The sequence below is a fragment of the Oncorhynchus nerka genome, unplaced genomic scaffold (assembly GCF_034236695.1).
Source record: "Oncorhynchus nerka isolate Pitt River unplaced genomic scaffold, Oner_Uvic_2.0 unplaced_scaffold_2183, whole genome shotgun sequence".
Taxonomy (NCBI): domain Eukaryota; kingdom Metazoa; phylum Chordata; class Actinopteri; order Salmoniformes; family Salmonidae; genus Oncorhynchus; species Oncorhynchus nerka.
The window spans coordinates 16914-38398 of NW_027039111.1; the positions used below are offsets into that span (position 1 = coordinate 16914).

Below are 21485 nucleotides of genomic sequence, written 5' to 3' on the forward strand. Positions count from 1 at the left end.
TCTTTCCGATTTGGTCCTGCCATACATACCTACACATACGCTACGGTCACAAGACGCAGGCCTCCTAATTGTCCCTAGAATTTCTAAGCAAACAGCTGGAGGCAGGGCTTTCTCCTATAGAGCTCAATTTTTATGGAATGGTCTGCCTACCCATGTGAGAGACGCAGACTCGGTCTCAACCTTTAAGTCTTTACTGAAGACTCATCTCTTCAGTAGGTCATATGATTGAGTGTAGTCTGGCCCAGGAGTGTGAAGGTGAACGGAAAGGCTCTGGAGCAACGAACTGAACGCCCTTTCTGTCTCTGCCTGGCCGGTTCCCCTCTCTCCACTGGGATTCTCTGCCTCTAACCCTATTACAGGGGCTGAGTCACTGGCTTACTGGTGCTCTTCCATGCCGTCCCTAGGAGGGGTGCGTCACTTGAGTGGGTTGAGTCACTGACGTGATCTTCCTGTTTGGGTTGGCACCCCCCTTGGGTTGTGCCGTGGTGGAGATCTTTTGTGGACTATACTCTGCCTTGTGTCAGGATGGTAAGTTGGTGGTTGAAGTTATCCCTCTGTGGGGGCTGTGCTTTGGCAAAGTGGGTGGGGTTATATCCTGCCTGTTTGGCCCTGTCCGGGGGTATCATCGGATGGGGCCACAGTGTCTCCTGACCCCTCCTGTCTCAGCCTCCAGTATTTATGCTGCAGTAGTTTATATGTTGGGGGGCTAGGGTCAGTCTGTTATATCTGGAGTACTTCTCCTGTCTTATCCGGTGTCCTGTGTGAATTTAAGTATGCTCTCTCTAATTCTCTCTTCCTTGCTCTCTCTCAGAGGACCTGAGCCCTAGGACCATGCCTCAGGACTACCTGGCATGATGACTCCTTGATGTCCCCAGTCCACCTGGCCGTGCTGCTGCTCCAGTTTCAACTGTTCTGCCTGCGGCTATGGAACCCTGACCTGTTCACCGGATGTGTTACCTGTCCCAGACCTGCTGTTTTCAACTCTCTAGAGACAGCAGGAGTGGTAGAGATACTCTTAATGATCGGCTATGAAAAGCCAACTGACATTTACTCCTGAGGTATTGACTTGCTGCACCATCGACAACTACTGTGGTGATTACTATTTGACCATGCTGGTCATCTATGAACATTTGAACATCTTGGCCATGTTCTGTTATAATCTCCACCCTGCACAGCCAGAAGAGGACTGTCCACCCCTCATCACCTGGTTCCTCTCTAGGTTTCTTCCTAGGTTTTGGCCTTTCTAGGGTTGTTTTTCCTAGCCACCATGCTTCTACACCTGCATTGCTTGCTGTTTGGGGTTTTAGGCTGGGTTTCTGTACAGCACTTTGAGATATCAGCTGATGGAAGAAGGGCTATATAAATCAATTTGATTTGATTTGATTAAGCATCAACTGCAAAATGCCATCATTTATTGAGTATGTATGCTTTCAGAGCCCGAAAGGCCATTTCTCAGTTTTCGGTAGCTGTATAACACAAAGTAAATACCGCTTGATTTGTTTAAAGTGGAAACTGCAATGGATAAAACTGTGCTGCCGTCCAATAAGAAGCAATTGATTTAACACACGAAGTAGATGATTAAATTTGGCTGTGACGGACACTTTCACAGCCAACCAGCTCTATCAGCAGTCAGTGGAGCTCCTCTGCGTGTCAACAAGGAAAGGAGCCAAGTCAAGGCAACGGTTATAGCTATAGAGAAACTTGCATTTCCCTTCCAACTGGTTCATTTACTGCATGCATCATGTGCATTTCATTACACACAGACAGACACTCCATTTAAACAGTACGAGCATCCACCACATCTGATTGCAACACTCACAGCAATTCAGATGCTTTAGAGAGTTTCAGTGAAAGGCAACATTCAGTATCAGGCATTCATTCATTCGCTCTTGGATGGTTGTCTATTGAAATGCAAAATGGCTGATATACAACCAATTAAAATAAAATAAAAACACATTGAAAACACCTTTACTAAAAATGTAGCCTACTACTTCAAACCTCCTAAATTGGTGTTATACATTATTCTGGATGTGAACAAACGCGACTTGTCCGCTAGACTGTAAAACCATGATTCAGACCCCGTTCATGTACTTTTCCACAGCATATATGAACTAAATCTGTCTGAGAACTGAGAGGTTTGGTTTGGATCACTCCCCAATGCTGGCCTCCTCTCTTAGCCCTGTACCGTCCTGGCATGTAAGCATGGCATTATTGTCGTGCTTGTGCAGAGTGCGGACTTAATCAATGCCCTTGGTTATTTCTCTGGTTTACAGGCTGAGAGGAGAGAGGGGAGAGATGGTCATACTCTTAGCATGGGGTAGAGTAGGGATAAAGACTCCTCTGTTTTCTGTTTTATACTTACTAAATGTACCCAATGAAAACGGGTCAGAAGCTACTGCCGTTCCTGAGGAGAGCACTAAATAAGGTAGGGGCTAATTTAATCAGCTGATAATGTTATGTAATTGGAAATATAATAATGATGGGGAGCATTAATTATTATAAATCGATTATTAATAAAGAATCAATAGTTTTCGATTTTGCGTTCGATTATTTGGGTTGAATGCTGTAACACAGAATACAACAATTAATAAAAGTACCATGATGGTAGTGACTGCCCATTACTGCTCATCACTTATTAACCATCATATATTTACATTACTTTAATAACATATTTCAGTTATTGTGTATATTTCATTTGTTTTATTTTATGATTGTATTATTTAATTCCAAGTCATCATCTCATCTCTTTAGAGCTACTGGATATGCTGTCTGACAAAATCACTAATTTGTATCTCTTCAGAGTAAATAAGGCATATTTTTATGACTGAACACGAACTATAAATCACTTAGATCAATGTTTTTCAGGTAGCGATACCCTGTCAAGCATCAGCTGCTCTCTAAATCCCCTCACAATTGCGCATTCTTCTGCCGTTTATATTTTAAGCAGGCACAAAAGAAAGACAGGACAAGTAGTTGCGCAGTGGATTGTGGTCATTGGAGTTAATTAATACGATTTACGCTCTGAAATATTTAGGATATTGGCATGTTGTAAACTACAACTCCCTACTACATCACACAGTTCAGGCTGGATCTGATTTATCTATCGAGAAACTGCAATTTGTGCATTGACCTCACAGAAAAAAACGAATGAAATGGAATTCAAATAATTTTGCTCAGCACTAGTTATAACTGCAATGTACAGTATTGAAGTTTATAAGACTGCAATCATTGTACCGAGGAAATCTTCACAATAAATGGGTTATGGTAATATTATTTAAATGCAAATAATATTGAATCTATTTAAAGCACAAGGTTGAATTATTTAGTGGCACTAGCGACATAGCAAATAGGCTGTATATATCCACCAATCTTTGAAATAACAGACGAATGCAATATTTATGTCCAGTATCACTATTGTTGCAAATTGAAAAATGTTATAGAGGATATCCAACTTATGCTAGGATCAAATTCTACAATCAACAACATCATAACACTATGTGAATCAGAGTCCTACTTAAAGTGCCTTCAGAAAGTTTTCACACCCCTTGACTTTTACCACATTTAGTTGAGTTACAGCCTGACTTTAACATTTATACAATGTAGATGTGTTTGTCAGTAGCCTACACACAATGCCCTATAATGTCAAAGTGGACTTATATATTTTTTATTTGACAAATTAATACAATATTTAAAGTTGAACTGACTTGAGTCAAAAACTATTCAACCTTTTTGTTATGGCAAGCCTAAATAAGTTCAGGAGTAAAAATGTGCTTAACAAGTCACCTAATAAGTTGCATGGACTCACTCTGTGTACAATAATAGTGTTTAGCATAATTTTTGAATGATTACCTCATCTATGTAACCCACACATACAATTATCTGTAAGCTCCCTCAGTTGAGCAGTGAATTTGAAACACAGATTCACCCACAAATACCAGGGAGGTTTTCCAATGCCTCGCAAAGAAGGGCACCTATTGGTGGATAAAATTACAAATTAAAAAATAGATATTGAATATCCATTTGAGCATGGTGAAGTTATTAATTGCACTTTCAATTGTGTATCAATACACCCAGTCACTAAAAATATACAGGTGTCCTTCCTAACTTAGGAAACCACTCAGGGACTTCAGTTTTTTTATTTATTTTTTTTATTTCACCTTTATTTAACCAGGTAGGCTAGTTGAGAACAAGTTCTCATTTGCAACTGCGACCTGGCCAAGATAAAGCATAGCAGTGTGAACAGACAACACAGAGTTACACATGGAGTAAGCAATTAACAAGTCAATAACACAGTAGAAAAAAAAATGGGCAGTCTATATACAATGTGTGCAAAAGGCATGAGGTAGGCGAATAATACAATTTTGCAGATTAACACTGGGGTGATAAATGATCAGATGGTCATGTACAGGTAGAGATATTGGTGTGCAAAAGAGCAGAAAGGTAAATAAATAAATAAAATAAAAAACAGTATAAAAACAGTATGGGGATGAGGTAGGTGAAAATGGGTGGGCTATTTACCAATAGACTATGTACAGCTGCAGCGATCGGTTAGCTGCTCGGATAGCTGATGTTTGAAGTTGGTGAGGGAGATAAAAGTCTCCAACTTCAGCGATTTTTGCAGTTCATTCCAGTCACAGGCAGCAGAGTACTGGAACGAGAGGCGGCCAAATGAGGTGTTGGCTTTAGGGATGATCAGTGAGATACACCTGCTGGAGCGTGTGCTACGGATGGGTGTTGCCATCGTGACCAGTGAACTGAGATAAGGCGGAGCTTTACCTAGCATGGACTTGTAGATGACCTGGAGCCAGTGGGTCTGGCGACGAATATGTAGTGAGGGCCAGCCGACTAGAGCATACAAGTCGCAGTGGTGGGTGGTATAAGGTGCTTTGGTGACAAAACGGATGGCACTATGATAGACTGCATCCAGTTTGCTGAGTAGAGTGTTGGAAGCCATTTTGTAGATGACATCGCCGAAATCGAGGATCGGTAGGATAGTCAGTTTTACTAGGGTAAGCTTGGCGGCGTGAGTGAAGGAGGCTTTGTTGCGGAATAGAAAGCCGACTCTTGATTTGATTTTCGATTGGAGATGTTTGATGTGAGTCTGGAAGGAGAGTTTGCAGTCTAGCCAGACACCTAGGTACTTATAGATGTCCACATATTCAAGGTCGGAACCATCCAGGGTGGTGATGCTAGTCGGGCATGCGGGTGCAGGCAGCGATCGGTTGAAAAGCATGCATTTGGTTTTACTCGCGTTTAAGAGCAGTTGGAGGCCACGGAAGGAGTGCTGTATGGCATTGAAGCTCGTTTGGAGGTTAGATAGCACAGTGTCCAATGACGGGCCGAAAGTATATAGAATGGTGTCGTCTGCGTAGAGGTGGATCAGGGAATCGCCCGCAGCAAGAGCAACATCATTGATATATACAGAGAAAAGAGTCGGCCCGAGAATTGAACCCTGTGGCACCCCCATAGAGACTGCCAGAGGACCGGACAGCATGCCCTCCGATTTGACACACTGAACTCTGTCTGCAAAGTAATTGGTGAACCAGGCAAGGCAGTCATCCGAGAAACCGAGGCTATTGAGTCTGCCGATAAGAATATGGTGATTGACAGAGTCGAAAGCCTTGGCGAGGTCGATGAAGACGGCTGCACAGTACTGTCTTTTATCGATGGCGGTTATGATATCGTTTAGTACCTTGAGCGTGGCTGAGGTGCACCCGTGACCGGCTCGGAAACCAGATTGCACAGCGGAGAAGGTACGGTGGGATTCGAGATGGTCAGTGACCTGTTTGTTGACTTGGCTTTCGAAGACCTTAGATAGGCAGGGCAGGATGGATATAGGTCTATAGCAGTTTGGGTCCAGGGTGTCTCCCCCTTTGAAGAGGGGATGACTGCGGCAGCTTTCAATCCTTGGGGATCTCAGACGATATGAAAGAGAGGTTGAACAGGCTGGTAATAGGGGTTGCGACAATGGCGGCAGATAGTTTCAGAAATAGAGGGTCCAGATTGTCAAGCCCAGCTGATTTGTACGGGTCTAGGTTTTGCAGCTCTTTCAGAACATCTGCTATCTGGATTTGGGTAAAGGAGAACCTGGAGAGGCTTGGGCGAGGAGCTGCGGGGGGGCGGAGCTGTTGGCCGAGGTTGGAGTAGCCAGGCGGAAGGCATGGCCAGCCGTTGAGAAGTGCTTATTGAAGCTTTCGATAATCGTGGATTTATCGGTGGAGACCGTGTTACCTAGCCTCAGTGCAGTGGGCAGCTGGGAGGAGGTACTCTTGTTCTCCATGGACTTCACAGTGTCCCAGAACTTTTGGAGTTGGAGCTACAGGATGCAAACTTCTGCCTGAAGAAGCTGGCCTTAGCTTTCCTGACTGACTGCGTGTATTGGTTCCTGACTTCCCTGAACAGTTGCATATCACGGGGCTATTCGATGCTATTGCAGTCCGCCACAGGATGTTTTTGTGCTGGTCGAGGGCAGTCAGGTCTGGAGTGAACCAAGGGCTGTATCTGTTCTTGGTTCTGCATTTTTGAACGGAGCATGCTTATCTAAAATGGTGAGGAAGTTACTTTTAAAGAATGACCAGGCATCCTCAACTGACGGGATGAGGTCAATGTCCTTCCAGGATACCCGGGCCAGGTCGATTAGAAAGGCCTGCTCACAGAAGTGTTTTAGGGAGCGTTTGACAGTGATGAGGGGTGGTCGTTTGACTGCGGCTCCGTGGCGGATACAGGCAATGAGGCAATGATCGCTGAGATCCTGGTTGAAGACAGCGGAGGTGTATTTGGAGGGCCAGTTGGTCAGGATGACGTCTATGAGGGTGCCCTTGTTTACAGAGTTAGGGTTGTACCTGGTGGGTTCCTTGATGATTTGAGTGAGATTGAGGGCATCTAGCTTACATTGTAGGACTGCCGGGGTGTTAAGCATATCCCAGTTTAGGTCACCTAACAGAACAAACTCTGAAGCTAGATGGGGGCGATCAATTCACAAATGGTGTCCAGGGCACAGCTGGGAGCTGAGGGTGGCCGGTAGCAGGCGGCAACAGTGAGAGACTTATTTCTGGAGAGGGTAATTTTCAAAATTAGTAGTTCGAACTGTTTGGGTATGGACCTGGAAAGTATGACATTACTTTGCAGGCTATCTCTGCAGTAGACTGCAACTCCGCCCCCTTTGGTAGTTCTATCTTGACGGAAGATGTTATAGTTGGGTATGGAAATCTCTGAATTTTTGGTGGCCTTCCTGAGCCAGGATTCAGACACGGCAAGGACATCAGGGTTAGCAGAGTGTGCTAAAGCAGTGAGTAAAACAAACTTAGGGAGGAGGCTTCTGATGTTGACATGCATAAAACCAAGGCTTTTTCGATCACAGAAGTCAACAAATGAGGGTACCTGGGGACATGCAGGGCCTGGGTTTACCTCCACATCACCCGCGGAACAGAGAAGGAGTAGTATGAGGGTGCGGCTAAAGGCTATCAAAACTGGTCGCCTAGAGCGTTGGGGGCAGAGGATAAGAGGAGCAGGTTTCTGGGCATGGTAGAATATATTCAGGGCATAATGCACAGACAGGGGTATGGTGGGGTGCGGGTACAGCGGAGGTAAGCCCAGGCACTGGGTGATGATGAGACAGGTTGTATCTCTGGACATGCTGGTTGTAATGGGTGAGGTCACCGCATGTGTGGGAGGTGGGACAAAGGAGGTAACAGGGGTATGCAGAGTGGGTCTAGGGGCTCCATTGTGAACTAAAACAATTATAACTAACCTGAACAACAGTATACAAGGCATATTGACATCTGAGAGAGACATACAGCGAGGCATACAGTAATCACAGGTGTTGAATTTGGAAAGCTGGCTAAAAACAGTAGGCGAGGCTAATCCGCTAGCACAACAAACAGCAGGTAAAATGAAGTTGACTAGGCAACGGGGCCGACAGGTAAGACAAACAAGCAGAAAGGAGTACCGTGATTAATGGACAGTCCAGCGTGCGTCAGCTATGTAGCCAAGAGATCAGTGTCCAGGGGGCAGCGGTGGATGGGCAGGGGGGGCTGGCGAGTGATTCAGGTTTTTTTTTTTTTTTTTTTTTTTTTTTTAACTAACAATGACTAACTAGCTTGTAGCTAGTTAGCTGGTTAGCGTCTGGAGGTTCTTGAGTGTCATAAAAATAAAAATAAGAGTAAAAGTAATAGCGATTCCGTATCACATTGGGTGAGGCAGGTTTCCGGAAGGTATAAACAAATTAAAAATCAAAAAGAGATAGAAAGTAAATGGGGTCAGAGAGTGATTGGGACGCGGTGGTACAGACGGTTAGCAGGCCTGTGCTAACAAGCTAACAGTTCGTAGGCCCGAGCTAGACAAGGTAGCAGTTAGCGGACCGGAGCTTGACAAGCTAGCCGTTAGCAGGCCGAATTAGCAAGCAGGGAGATAGCGAGGGCTAGAGAGTTAACCTTTGGGGGACGTCGCGATGGGGTGAGTCTGTTTATTTATTCCTCTTCATGCGGTGAGCTGGAGATACAGCGATTCAGAAAGCTCGTGGGCCTTGGCCAGCAGATGGATCTTTGGCGATGTCGCAGCGGAGAAGCCTGTTGAAACCCCTCGGACGATTATGTCGGCGGACCAGTCGTGATGGATCGGCGGGGCTCCGTGTCGGCAGTAGAGGGTCAGTCGAGGGTCCAGGCCAATTGGCAAATTAGGTATTTTTGGACCTCTTCGGGTAGTCGGGAGATGGGTTTAGCTCGAGGCTAGCTCCAGGCTAACTGGTGCTTGCTCTGGGACAGAGACGTTAGCCAGGAGTAGCCACTCGGATTGCAGCTAGCTATTTACGATGATCCGGTATAAAGCTTCAGAGCTTGCGGTAGGAATCCGGAGATGGGGTAGAGAAAAAGCAGTCTGATATGCTTTGGGTAGATGTCGCGCTGGTGTCCTAGTTAGCGTTGAAGACCGCTAGCAGTGGCTAGCTAGTAGCTAGTTAGCGGCTAGCTTCTGATGAGGGTTCCGATTCTAAAGCATAGTTACAGGGTTTAATGGCTGTATAGGAGAAAGCTGAGGATGGATCAACTAACCTAATTGACAGTGTGGCACTAATTGACACTAATTGACAGTGTGACACTGACACTAATTGACAGTGGGAAAAGAAGAAAGCTTGTACAGAAGAAAATATTCCAAAACATGCATCCTGTTTGCAACAACACACTAACGTAATACTGCAAAGAAATTTGGTAAAGCAATTCATTTTTGTCCTGAATACAAAGTGTTATGTTTGGGGAAAATCCAATACAACACGTTACTGTGTACCACTCTCCATATTTTCAAGCATAGTGGTGGCTGATAAGTTACAAACAACGCAAATAAACTAACAAATGTGCACCCAGAGGGGGAAAAAAACTCTGGACCACCTTTGCTCCACACAGAGATGCATACAAAGCTGTTCCACCCTCCATTTGGCAAATCTGACCATAATTATATCCTCCTGATTCCTGGTTACAAGCAAAAATTAAAGCAGGAAGCACCAGGGAGGAGATCAATAAAAAAGTAGTCAGATAAAGCAGATGCTAAGCTACAGGACTGTTTTGCTAGCACAGACTGGAATATGTTCCGGGATTCCTCCGATGGCATTGAGGAGTACACCACATCAGTCTTTGGCTTCATCAATAAGGGCATTGATGACGTCGTCCCCACAGTGCCTGTACGTACATACCCCAACCAGAAGCCATGGATTACAGGCAACATCCGCACTGAGCTAAAGGCTAGAGCTACCGCATTCAAGGAGCGTGACTCTAACCCGGAAGCTTATAAGAAATCCTGCTCTGCCTTCGAACAAACCATCAAACAGGCAAAGCGTCAATACAATCGTACTACACTGGCTCTGATGCTCGCCAGATGTGGCAGGGCTTGCAAACCATTATTGACTGCAAAGGGAAGCACATCCCAGAGCTGCCTAGTGACACAAGCCTACCAGACAAGCTAAACTACTTCTATGCTCGCTTCGAGGTAAATAACACTGAAACATGCATGAGAACACCAGCTGTTCCGGAAGACTGTGTGATCACACTCTCCACAGACAATGTGAGTAAGACCTTTAAACAGGTCAACATTCACAAGGCCACAGGGCCAAACGAATTACCAGGACATGTACTGCGAGCATGTGCTCACCAACTGGCAAGTGTCTTTACTGACATTTTCAACCACTCCCTGTCCGAGTCTGTAATACCAACATGTTTTAAGCAGACCACCACAGTGCCTGTGCCCAAGAACACTAAGGTAACCTGCCTAAATGACTACCGACCCGTAGCACTCACGTCTGTAGCCATGAAGTGCTTTAAAATGCTGGTCATGGCTCACATCAACACCATTATCGTAGAAACCCTAGACCCACTCTAATTTGCATACCACCCCAACAGATCCACAGATGATGCAATCACTGTCCTTTCCCACCTGGACAAAAGGAACACCCATGTGAGAATGCAATTCATTGACTACAGCTCAGTATTCAACACCATAATGCCCTCAAAGTTCATCAATAAGCTAAGGACCCTGGGACTAAACACCTCCCTCTGCAACTGGACCCCTGAAGGGTAGGTAACAACACATTCGCCACTTTGATCCTCAATACAGGGGCCCCTCAGGGGTGCGTGCTCAGTCTTCTCCTGTACTCTCTGTTCACTCATGACTCATGACGGCCAGGCACGACTCCAACACCATCATTAAGTTTCCCGATGACAGAACAGTGGTAGGCCTAATCACAGACAACGATGAGACAGCCTATAGGGAGGAGGTCAGAGACCTGGCCATGTGGTGCCAGGACAACAACCTCTCCCTCAACATGGTCAAGACAAAGGAGATGATTGTGGACTACAGGAAAAACAGGACTGAGCACGCCCCCATTCTCATCGACGGGGCTGCAGTGGAGCAGTTTGAGAGCTTCAAGTTCCTTGGTCTCCACATAACCAACAAACTAACATGGTCCAAGCACACCAAGACAGTCGTGAAGAGGGCACGACAAGACCTATTCCCCCTCAGAAGACTGAAAAGATTTGGCATGGGTCCTCAGATCCTCAAAAGATTCTACAGCTGCATCACCGAGAGCATCCTAACTAGAGGTTGACCGATTATGATTTTTCAACGCCAATACCGATACCGATTATTGGAGGACCAAATAAAGCCGATGCCGATTAATCGGCCGATTTTTATGTATATATATATATTTGTAATAATGACATTTACAACAATACTGAATGAACAATGAACACTTATTTTTAGACTTAATATAATAAATCAATAAAATCAAATGAGTCTCAAATAAATAATGAAACATGTTTAATTTGATATAAATAATGCAAAAACAAAGTGTTGGAGAAGAAAGTAAAACTGCAATATGTGCCATATAAAAAAGATAACGTTTAAGTTCCTTGCTCAGAACATGAGAACATATGAAAGCTGGTGGTTCCTTTTAACGTAAGTCTTCAATATTCCCAGGTAAGAAGTTTTAGGTTGAAGTTATTATAGGACTATTTCTCTCTATACCATTTGTATTTCATATACCTTTGACTATTGGATGTTCTAATAGGTACTTTAGTATTGCCAGCCTAATCTCGGTAGTTGATAGGCTTGAAGTCATAAACAGCGCAATGCTTGAAGCATTGAGAAAAGCTATTGGAAAACGCAGTAAAGTGCTGTTTGAATGAATGCTTACGAGTCTGCTGCTGCCTACCACTGCTCAGTCAGACTGCTCTATCAAATCATAGACTTAATTATAATATAATAACACACAGAAATACGAGCCTTAGGTCATTAATATGGTCAAATCCGGAAACTATCATTTCGAAAACAAAACATTTATTCTTTCAGTGAAGTACGGAACCGTTCCGTATTTTATCTAACGGGTGGCATCCATAAATCTAAATATTGCTGTTACATTGCACAACATTCAATGTTATGTCATAATTACGTGAAATTCTGGCAAATTAGTTTGCAAAGAGCCAGGCAGCCCAAACTGGTGTATATACTGTTGATAAAAGGATATTAGAAGGGTGAGCCGGTTAAGGATCGATTCAGACCAGGTGTTAAAATTGTACGACAAGCGACAGTTTATTTCAGAGGGAGAATATCTGGTACACGTAAATACGGCTCTTCCGTTAGTTCGTGTGGAACGGCAGGCAGAGAGAGCGTAAACAGTCAGCACAGCCCTTATATACGTCACAGAAAGTAGGTTGACCCTAGGAAGATCGGATCTCCGGATTGGTTCAGCTGGTTGTAGTCTGTAGTCTTCTGCCATTGGCTCAGTTGTCTGTCCATCATCGTAGGATCTTCTTCGGGCACACAGTGTTCGGTTAAAATACAAAGGAGATTGTGTGTAATGTGGGAGCTATCCTGTAGGGGACCCCACAGGCTTTACTGTGAGTTGTAGCCATGTAATTAGCAGTAAGTTAGTCACCTGCATACGAAATAGCAATTCCTTACAATACCCTGACTCTGCGAACTCAAGAGAAGTGACACAAATTCCCTAGTTTAATATTGCCTGCATTAATTTCTTTAACTAAATATGCAGGTTTAAAAAATACATACTTCTGTGTATTGATTTTAAGAAAGGCATTGATGTTTATGGTTAGGTACATTTGTGCAACGATTGTGCTTTTTTCGCATATACGCTTTTGTTAAATCATCCCCCGTTTGGCAAAGTTGGCTGTCTTTGTTAGGAAGAAATGGTCTTCACACAGTTCGCAACGAGCCAGGCGGCTCAAACTGCTGCATATACCCTGACTCTGTTGCACAGAACGCAAGAGAAGTGACACAATTTCCCTAGTTAAAATAAATTAATGTTAGCAGGCAATATTAACTAAATATGCAGATTTAAAAAATATATACTTGTGTAATGATTTTAAGATAGGCGTTGATGTTTATGGTTAGGTATACATGGGTGCAAAGACAGTGCTTTTTCGCGAATGCGCTTGTTAAATCACCCGTTTGGCGAAGTAGGCTGTGATTCAATGATAAATTAACAGGCACCTCATCGATTATATGCAATGCAGGACAAGCTAGATAAACTAGTAATATCATCAACCATGTGTAGTTAACTAGTGATGATGTTAAGATCGATTGTTTTTAATAAGATACGTTTAAGTACCTTACCGTGGCTCCTTGCTGCACTCGCATAACAGGTAGTCAGCCTGCCACGCAGTCTCCTGTGGAGTGCAATGTAATCGTGTCAGGCCCTGACCTTAGTGTTCTTTGTTTTCTTTATTATTTTGGTTAGGACAGGGTGTGACATGGGTGATGTATGTGTTTTTGTCTTCTCTAGGGGTTTTGTATGTTTATGGGGGTGTTTCCTATCTAGGTGTTTTTGTAAGTCTATGGTTGCCTAGATTGGTTCTCAATTAGAGGCTGCTGTCTATCGTTGTCTCTGATTGGGAACCATATTTAGGCAGCCATATTCTTTGGGTATTTTGTGGGTGATTGTTTCCTGTGTCAGTGTTTGTGCCACACGGGACTGTTTCGTTTCCTTGTCACGTTGTTATTTTGTATTTGTGTCATGTTCAGTCTTTTCTATTAAAACATGGACACTTTCCACGCTGCGTATTGGTCCGATCCTTGCTACACCTCTTCAGACGAAGAGGAGGAAATCTGTTACAAATCGGCCCTGATCGGTGTCCAAAAATGCAGATTACCGATTGTTATGAAAACTTGAAATCGGCTCTAATTAATCGGCCATTCCGATTAATTGGTCGACCTCTAATCCTAACTGGTTGCATCACTGCCTGGTATGGCAACTACTCGGCCTCTGACCGCAAGGCACTACAGAGGGTAGTGCGAACGGCCCAGTACATCACTGGGGCCAAGCCTCCTGCCATCCAGAAACTCTATACCAGGTGGTGTCAGAGGAAGGCCCTGAAAATTGTCAAAGACTCCAGCCACCCTAGTCATAGACTGTTCTCACTGCTACCGCACGGCAAGTGGTACCGGAGCACCAAGTCTAGGTCTGAGAGGGGTCTAAACAGCTTCTACCCCCAAGCCATAAGACTCATGAACTTCTAATTAAATGGCTTCCCAGACTATTTGCATTGCACCTGTTATCATCTATGCATAGTCACTTTAATAACTCTAACTACATGTACAGTTGAAGTTGGAAGTTTACATACAACTTAGCCAAATACATTTAAACTAAATTTTTCACAATTCCTGACATTTAATCCTAGTAAACATTCCCTATCTTAGATCAGTTAGGATCACCACTTTATTTTAAGAATGTGAAATGTCAGAATAATAGTAGAGAGAATGATTTATTTCAGCTTTTATTTCTTTCATCACATTCCCAGTGGGTCATAAGTTTACATACACTCAATTAGTATTTGGTAGCATTGCCTTTAAATTGTTTAACTTGGGTCAAACGTTTTGGGTAGCCTTCCACAAGCTTCCCACAATAAGTTGGGTGAATTTTGGCTGATTCCTCCTGACAGAGCTGGTCAGGTTGTAGGTCTCCTTGCTCGCACACGCTTTTTCAGTTCTGCCCACATATTTTCTATAGGATTGAGGTCAGGGCTTTGTGATGGCCACTCCAATACCTTGACTTTGTTGTCCTTAAACCATTTTGCCACAACTTTGGAAGTATGCTTGGGGTCATTGTCCATTTGGAAGACCCATTTACGACCAAGCTTTAACTTCCCGACTGATGTCTTGAGACATCAATATATCCACGTAATTTTCCATCCTCACGAAGCCATCTATTTTGTGAAGTGCACCAGTCCCTCCTGCAGCAAAGCACCCCCACAACATGATGCTGCCATCCCCATGCTTCACGGTTGGGATGGTGTTCTTCGGCTTGCAAGCCTCCCCCTTTTTCCTCCAAACATAATTATGGTCATTATGGCCAAACTATTTTTGTTTCATCAGACCAGAGGACATTTCTCTAAAAAGTATGATCTTTGTCCCAATGTGCAGTTGCAAACAGTAGTCTGTCTTTTTATGGTGGTTTTAGAGCAGTGGCTTTTTCCTTGCTGAGCGGCCTTTCAGGTTATGTCGATATAGGACTTGTTTGACTGTGGATATAGATACTTTTGTACCTGTTCCCTCCAGCATCTTCACAAGGTCCTTTGCTGTTGTTCTGGGATTGATTTGCACTTTTCGCACTAAAGTACGTTCATCTCTAGGAGACAGAACGCGTCTCTTTCCTGCGCGGTATGATGGCTGCGTGGTCCCATGGGGTTTATACTTGCATACTATTGTTTGTACAGATGAACGTGGTACCTTCAGGCGTTTGGAAATTACTCCCAAGGATGAACCAGACTTGTGGAGGTCTCCAATTTTTTTTCTGAGGTCTTGGCTGATTTCTTTTGATTTTCCCATGATGTCAAGCAAAGAGGCACTGAGTTTGAAGGTAGGCCTTGAAATACATCCACAGGTACACCTCCAATGACTCAAATTATGTCAATTAGCTTATCAGAAGCTTCTAAAGCCATGATATAATTTTCTGGAATTTTCAAAGCTGTTTAAATGCACAGTCAACTTAGTGTATGTAAACTTCTGACCCACTGGAATTGTGATACAGTGAATTATAAGTGAAATGATCTGTCTGTAAACAATTGTTGTAAAAATGACTTGTGTCATGCACAAAGTAGATGTCTATAGTTTGTTAACAAAACTATAGTTTGTTAACAAGACATTTGTGGAGTGAAAAAGTTTTAATGACTCCAACCTAAGTGTATGTAAACTTCAGACTTCAACTGTACATATTACCTCAACTAACCAGTGCCCCCGCACATTGACTCTGTACCGGGTACCCCGCTGTATATAGTCTCACTATTGTTATTTTACTGCTACTCTTTAATTACTTTTATTTCTTATTCTTATCTGTATTATTTTTTAACTGCATTGTTGGTTAGAGACTCGTAAGTCAGCATTTGGCGCATGTGACTAATACAATGTTATTTGATTTGATTCGACATGTTATGGGTATGTTTGTAATAGTTAAGAACTGGGGGGCATGGGGGGTTCAGGATAAAAATAAACAGAATGGAGCTTAGCACAGGCAAAATCCTAGTGGAAAACCTGGTTCTGTCTGCTCAATTAGTCCTTATCAGTTAACATTTTGAAGATTGGTAAATTAGTCAAATTAGTCTAGGCAGCTATATGAACTTTTAGTAGTCATGGCTGAATTACGTGCCCAGGGACCCTGACCTCCAGGGGGCCCCAATTGATTTTATTATTCACACTCACTCAGATATCATATCTCTTACATGTAACTAAATGTAATCTAAAATGTAATCTACGTAATCCCAAAAACAAATGATTTATCATGAGAGGGCCATAAGTAATGATGCCTCCTCCAAGAAAGGTTGAAAGCTCACCTTTCTGATAAAAATAGTTATAAATTGCTGAGGTGTAGTCACTTTTGAGGACACAAGCTCAAGTACACAAGTAAAAATATGATTCTTATGTTGTATGTATTTCCTATTCAACAAAACTGTATGAATAATGCTTGAAATATAGTATAATGAAATTATACAAATAATAACTAACATTTCACCTTCCTTATAACTGTAAAAAAACATATTTGTGTGTCTAGTATTAGATCAAATATGCAGGTCTCTCTTGATCATAACGTCTGACCCCACCGCTGTGAACGTCACACAAGAGAGCTCTAGCTTGGCTTCCTGAACTCGCCTTCCATCTTACTATTGTCTGTCTAGGACAAACAAAAAGTGTTTTTTTTGTTTAAAATCTATTAATCTTTTTAGATTACTGTGATAAAGTTGGTTATAAACCGATCTCTGAATGTGCTCGAGCGACGAAACCACTCTATCCTGTTGCGCTACGACGTCAGGATTGTCAGCCGCTGTGATGTATGGTTTAGACAGGAGTTGATGGACAGTCGGAAGAGCGAATGAAATGGTAGAAGGGACATCCCAGCTTCAAGTGGTGTCAGATTTCACATTTTAAACAAAGATTATGGATATACTGATAAGACACATGTCTCGCTGTCCTAACAATGGAAGTCGTTGTCCACAAAGCGGCATAGTGTGCCGTCTATTCTTTCTTTGGATTGGTGGATACATCTAATTATTGTTATCTCTTTTGAAAATTCGATGAGGGTTGTTGACGTCAACTGCCTGTATTCAATGGAGACAGACGCTACACTATTGGCCTCATTCAATGAATATGCATAGCCATCTCGAGACAACAACCATATAAAGAGTTTTTTCTCAAAATTGCCGGGATGTCACGTGCCCTACTTATCAGTACACTCGTAACAATTTAAGCATTAGGAAACTATTATTGGATTAAATACACCTACCGTAGCAAATAAGCCATACATTTTTTGGTTGACCAAATTCAACACTTTCTCAATGACTTTCATACAAAAACTCTGCTTGGTGGGCGAAACAACGAAAAAACGCCACCTACTGAAAGGAGACATCTTTCCGCCGAGTTTGGCATCTCTATTCCTTTTAATTCTATTCAAGGGGCTTTATTGGCATGGGAAACGTGTTAACATTGCCAAAGCAAGTGAGGTAGATAATATACAAAAGTTAAATAAATAAAAATTAACAGTAAACAATACACATTCAGAAGTTTCAAAACAATAAAGACATTACAAATGTCATATTACGTATATATACAGTGTTGTAACAATGTACAAATGGTTAAAGTACACAAGGGAAAATAAACAAGCATAAATATGGGTTGTATTTACAATGGTGTTTGTTCTTCACTGGTTGCCCTTTTCTTGTGGCAACAGGTCGTGAATCTTGCTGCTGTGATGGGCACACTGTGGTATTTCACCCAGAAGATATGAGAGTTTATCAAAATTGTGTTTGTTTTCGAAGTCTTTGTGGATCTGTGTAATCAGAGGGAAATATGTGTCTCTAATATGGTCATACACTGGTCAGGAGGTTAGGAAGTGCAGCTCAGTTTCCACCTCATTTTGTGGGCAGTGTGCACATAGCCTGTCTTCTCTTGAGAGTCATGTCTGCCTACGGCAGCCTTTCTCAATAGCAAGGCTACGCTCACTGAGTCTGTACATAGTCAAAGCTTTCCTTAAGTTTGGGTCAGTCACAGTGGTCAGGTATTCTGCCAATGTGTACTATCTGTGTAGGGCCAAATAGCATTCTAGTTTGCTCTGTTTTTGTGTTAATTCTTTCCAATGTGTTTCCAATGTCTTCCTCTCTGTCCTAAATCACACAGATGGAAGAGATACACTAATGAGTTGCTATGAACCCGCGTTGCCGCTCCATGCAAGCCTTTTCCATCTATGGTGTCCACAGATCAATTTTATAAACAAAAGTGTCGGTCGGAACCGGTACCAGAACCACACAGGTCCTCTATGTGTGGGAATGTACATCTTTAACATGGCATAAGTCATGGCAAAGTGTGTACAATTGCAGGAAATGAGCTTTTAAACTGAAAACATTTCCCCACAGCTCAAAGCAAAATGTGTAGAATTGCAGGACATTGCAATAAAAAGTTCTGCAAAGCAAACATATTTGTTTGTGTTTTGTTAATAAATAAATAAATATTCTAACAGATACCTCTGTACATATTGAAGGTTTTCATCTCGGTGCTGAGTTAATGTGTAGTGGCAAATTGTAGAACTAACAGGCTACATGTTGGCTGGGTACATATTTGTCTGTATTTGCTCTTCTCCAAATAACATTTTAGATTTGCTTTATTTGATAGAAATGCAATAAATGAACTTCAACTTTCAAAAAATGTCCCTCCACCCCCTCTGAACTTCACTAGAACTCAGACTATGGCTCTAATGGGAATATTTTTTTTTGTGGGTTGGATTTGTAGTTAATGTTAAAACGTATTTATATATTAATGACTGGGGTGACCTTGGAGACATTCTAACCAATTATACACATTATGTCATCCTATTTACAGCTTGATCAAAATGAAGGCACTACTCATTGCTGCTATTCTCTTGGTTGGACTGTTGGCAATGGGCAGCGAGGCCATTCCATCAAACCGCTGGTCCTGCTACAAGAAAGTCTTGAAGGGCAGGGACTGTCGCAATGTTGGCATCTCCAACGGAGTTGCGACCATGCGACCCATCGATTCCCTGCAGAACCATTTCTGGGAGGGGAACAAATGCGACATGGTGTGCTACTGTAACTTCAGTGAGCTCCTCTGCTGCCCAAGGTACAGAAATTCCATTCTCCTCCAGTAGGCGGCGCCCATGTTCAGCACACATATACAGTCTATGTTAATACAGTTCTGGAACAGTGGACGGCTCTGTGGTGCTGTTATGTGTACTGGAGGCCGAATAGAGGCCGGAGGGCAGTTAGGCGCCAATTATAGTTGGAAACGAATTGGATCCAGTCACAGGCTGCCCAGTGAACACTGCCTACATTGTGATTATCATAAGCAACCTATTAATACAGTCAGGCACGTGTGCCTGCTGCCGTGCAGTGAGCTATGATGTGGAGTTGACTTTTGTTTCACTGGTCAGTTAAAAGGTCATACGTGCTGTTTTTATGTCATGGCCTTTGCTCATGTAATGCAAATACACTACGGCTAGGCCTATGCATTTTGGCTCTGTTTTTAGTCAGCTGTTGACTACAGACAATAGTTTTTCCTTTAAAGAGGCACTATATGCCTGGAAATCAAACAGATACAGGGAGCTTATCAGTTTTCAGTCACAGTTTATCAGTTTATCAATTGAAAATAATGCCATTCTTGACTAGATGCTTCCTTCTTTAACTAGGCCATTCTCTCCTGAACCACATGGTCTATCCACTAGAAAGTCATGAACAGTTTACCATAGTCTTGGATTCCAGGCTAATAGGGCAAAATACTAAACACATGTTTATTTTTAATTTTTATGTTGTTCCAGGGATGTCTTCTTTGGACCCAAAATCTCCTTTATAATTCCATGCAAAACCATCTGAGCCGTCAGTCGTTTGAATGGACAGTGAACACGGACGGTGAAATCTTCTGAATTGAAACAATAGTAAAGAGTAAATGGGGCCAAGGGGGATGGGCCCATCCATTCCGGACTACAGAATTACATGCATTTCATTCTTCACTTGGAGACAGCTACAACAACGACAAGTTCAGAAGGCTGGAGCTAAAACAAAAGCACAAGCTTTGAAGCTGGGAAAAAAAGAGGCCCATCTTTCACAATACTTGGGCCTACAAATAAAATGCATTATTTTCAGTCTCAAATACAGCACCCAGTATATTTATTATCTGTGAAGACAATTCAATAAATGCAGCCCGTGTCCCTCCTTTGCCAAGGCTACAGTTCAACACTTGTATATCTGACTTGGCAGACCCTTCATTTGGCATTTGCAATGATGTGACACTCCCCATTATCTACACCCAAACGTAAACAGATCTCACTCTTTGACAATAGTCGTAGTACAGTAATACCACGAAGTGTGCACATCAAAAAAATATCATTCAATAGTTAATAGTATGCCATTCTTGAGAGACATGGCATTTTATATTCAAGGCTATTAAATGCCGTAAATGTCAGCAGGATCATGAAATGTGATGTTGTGATGAGCCTATGAAGCATGATTTTACATGGCTGAAACAAGTGGGCTGTACAACTGTATTGTAAATGTCTTTGCAAAAGGATTATAGTACTGTGTGTGTCACTAGGCCTAAATAACTGTAAGGCGCTCTGGATCAGAGCATCTGCTAAATGACTAAAATGTGAATAACATAGCACTTACAGATCCCCTAGACCGGTGAAGCTGTTTAAACAAGTTGTTCTACTGCTCCATGACATCTCCCTGTACTTATCCAATGATTTTATGTCAATTACAACACTGTATGTGAGAATATTAATAAACAGATCGGTTTGAGTGTTATTTTGCCTGCAGGCCTTACTTGTTGTATCATGAAACCACCTTAGGTTTCCTCATGTTTCCTTTGTGAGCTTGTTATGTTTCAGTTTGTTGTTGATAAACTTGCTTTTGTCAGTCAGTTGCAAAACATCACTGATTCATATTGTCGTAATTAGAAGAGACTGCTCTATGTAAACAAACTGAATTCAGGCTCTTGAGTGGGTAGGATGTATTCACGGATTCACTGTTATTCTCCTATTCTGTACAGTCGCTGATAATAGATTCCAGTAACTGTAGTAGAATAGGCCCACAGTGAAGGATGTCAAATCGCACAAATGCATTTCATCATTATATATATATATATATATGTATATATGTATATATATATTTTTACCTTTATTTAACTGTGCAAGTCAGTTAAGAACAAATTCTTATTTACAATGACGGTCTACTCCGGCCAAACCCGGACGATGCTGGTCATATTATGCGCCGCCCTATGGAACTCCCAATCACAGCCAGTTGTCATACAGCCTGGAATCGAACCAGGGTGTCTGTAATGACGCCTCAAGCACTGAAATGCAGTGCCTTAGACCGCTGCGCCACTCGGGAGCCCAAAGGACTTCAGCCCTCAGTTCAAAGTGAACACACATAAACCACCCATAAACTGCTAGCCTGTTTATGTCTAAAATCATACACAAGTTGAGACAAATC

At 42.5% G+C, this 21485-nt stretch overlaps 1 protein-coding gene across 1 annotated transcript; it reads left to right on the forward strand.

The window, feature by feature from the left end:
* Window positions 1–213: 213 nt before the first annotated feature.
* Window positions 214–20791, forward strand: LOC115146542 (scrapie-responsive protein 1-like). The gene is made up of 3 exons (XM_029688630.2): window positions 214–2425; window positions 18862–19119; window positions 19814–20791. The coding sequence occupies exons 2-3, from the start codon at window positions 18872–18874 to the stop codon at window positions 19866–19868; spliced, it is 303 nt and encodes a 100-aa protein (XP_029544490.1). The 5' UTR covers window positions 214–2425; window positions 18862–18871; the 3' UTR covers window positions 19869–20791.
* Window positions 20792–21485: the final 694 nt, after the last annotated feature.